Source organism: Salvelinus sp. IW2-2015, unplaced genomic scaffold (genome assembly GCF_002910315.2).
Source record: "Salvelinus sp. IW2-2015 unplaced genomic scaffold, ASM291031v2 Un_scaffold6104, whole genome shotgun sequence".
NCBI classification, from domain to species: domain Eukaryota; kingdom Metazoa; phylum Chordata; class Actinopteri; order Salmoniformes; family Salmonidae; genus Salvelinus; species Salvelinus sp. IW2-2015.
Genome location: NW_019947368.1, coordinates 77,780 through 79,276, shown reverse-complemented (window position 1 = coordinate 79,276; position 1,497 = coordinate 77,780). Strand labels below are relative to the sequence as shown.

Below are 1,497 nucleotides of genomic sequence, written 5' to 3'. Positions count from 1 at the left end.
TAATTACCAGCAGATGTGTTTGCAGAGGTCTCTCTCTTTGTGGAATGTTGAACAGGTACATGTATGAGGGTCTCCCAAGAACACCTGTGGAATATGAAAAATAGGCTACCTGATTAAGAAATAAGAAAGTATTTCGTGTCAAAATGTAAATAGGACTATAATGTTGATGATGTCAAGTTAGGATGTTGCACATGCAGGCTACTACTTTGAAGTTTTTGGGTTCCCCTCCTCTTTGAGTAGGAATCCGGTCGGACCATACTCTTTCAGGATGAACATGGTCGTTCAGGGCCTCGTCTTGGTGCCAGCTAACGGCATCACTCACGGTATTCTTCCAGACAGTTTTCCTGAACATAACACAACTCTCACAGAATTTCTAGGGAAGAGACTGAGGAGGAGAGAAGACTAGAGCAATGTCTTCATACTAAGTCGACGTGCGTGCCCTGCTATATCAGCAAAGGTTTAAACTTTAGTAGCTAACTATGCAGCTAGCTAGCTTATTGTTTAAACTATTTATTTATTTATTTATTGCCTTACCTCCCTTATCCTACCTCATTTGCACACACACTGTATATAGACGTTTTCTATTGTATTATTGACTGCATGTTTGTTTATTCCATGTGTAACTCTGTGTTGTTGTTTGTGTCGCACTGCTTTGCTTTATCTTGGCCAGGTCACAGTTGTAAATGAGAACTTGTTCTTCACTAGCCTACCTAGTTAAATAAAGGTGAAATAATAAAAAATAGCTGTGCCACTAGAGATTCTGGGTTCGAGTCCAGGCTCTGTCGCATCCAGCCGCGACCGGGAGACCCATGGGGCGGCGCACAATTGGCCCAGGGTCYTCCGGGTTTGGCCGGCAGGGATGTCCTTGTCCCATCTCGCACTAGCGACTCCTGTGGTGGGCCGAGCGCAGTGCACGCTGACAGTCGCCAGGTGTACGGTGTTTCCTCTGACACATTGGTGCGGCTGGCTTCCGGGCTAAGTGGGCATTGTGTCAAGAAGCAGTGCGGCTTGGTTGGCTTGTGTTTCAGAGGACGCATGGCTCTCGACCTTTGCCTCTCCCGAGTTCGTATGGGAGTTACAGCGATGAGACAAGACTGTAACTACCAATTGGATACCACGAAATTGGGGAGAAAAAAAACGGGGTAAAAGAAAAATAATTTAATAAACTGCCTCWCCTGCTCTGCCACCACAAGGTAAACAGAGTAAGTCTAAAGTGGGTGATGCCCTGTCTTTAACCCTAAGGCCCCCAAAACCAAAATACAAAAATTCCTGTTGACATAACATAACAGGACTGGGCTCGGGGATCTATGGAGGGACGGGAAGGGCCAGCCGAGCTCTGTTTGTGGGTGTAAACAGGCCAGACAGGGACATGACTGCTGCTGCTGCTCAGCCCAGAGCTGTCATCACCTGTGGAGAGCCAGGCCCCAGTGGAAGCTGAGAACCCAGGGTACCCAGACCAGGCACAGGAGACAGCACACAAGCCACAGGCCTGAGGAT

At 47.5% G+C, this 1,497-nt stretch overlaps 1 protein-coding gene across 1 annotated transcript in view; it reads right to left on the bottom strand.

Moving 5' to 3' along the window:
* The window catches only part of LOC112078701 (E3 ubiquitin-protein ligase ZSWIM2-like), a 3,674-nt gene extending 3,175 nt beyond the window's left edge, over positions 1-499 (bottom strand). The window contains 1 exon segment of the mRNA XM_024144855.2: positions 290-499. Within this exon segment, the coding sequence (XP_024000623.1) occupies positions 290-352 (63 nt within the window). The 5' untranslated portion in view covers positions 353-499.
* Positions 500-1,497: the final 998 nt, after the last annotated feature.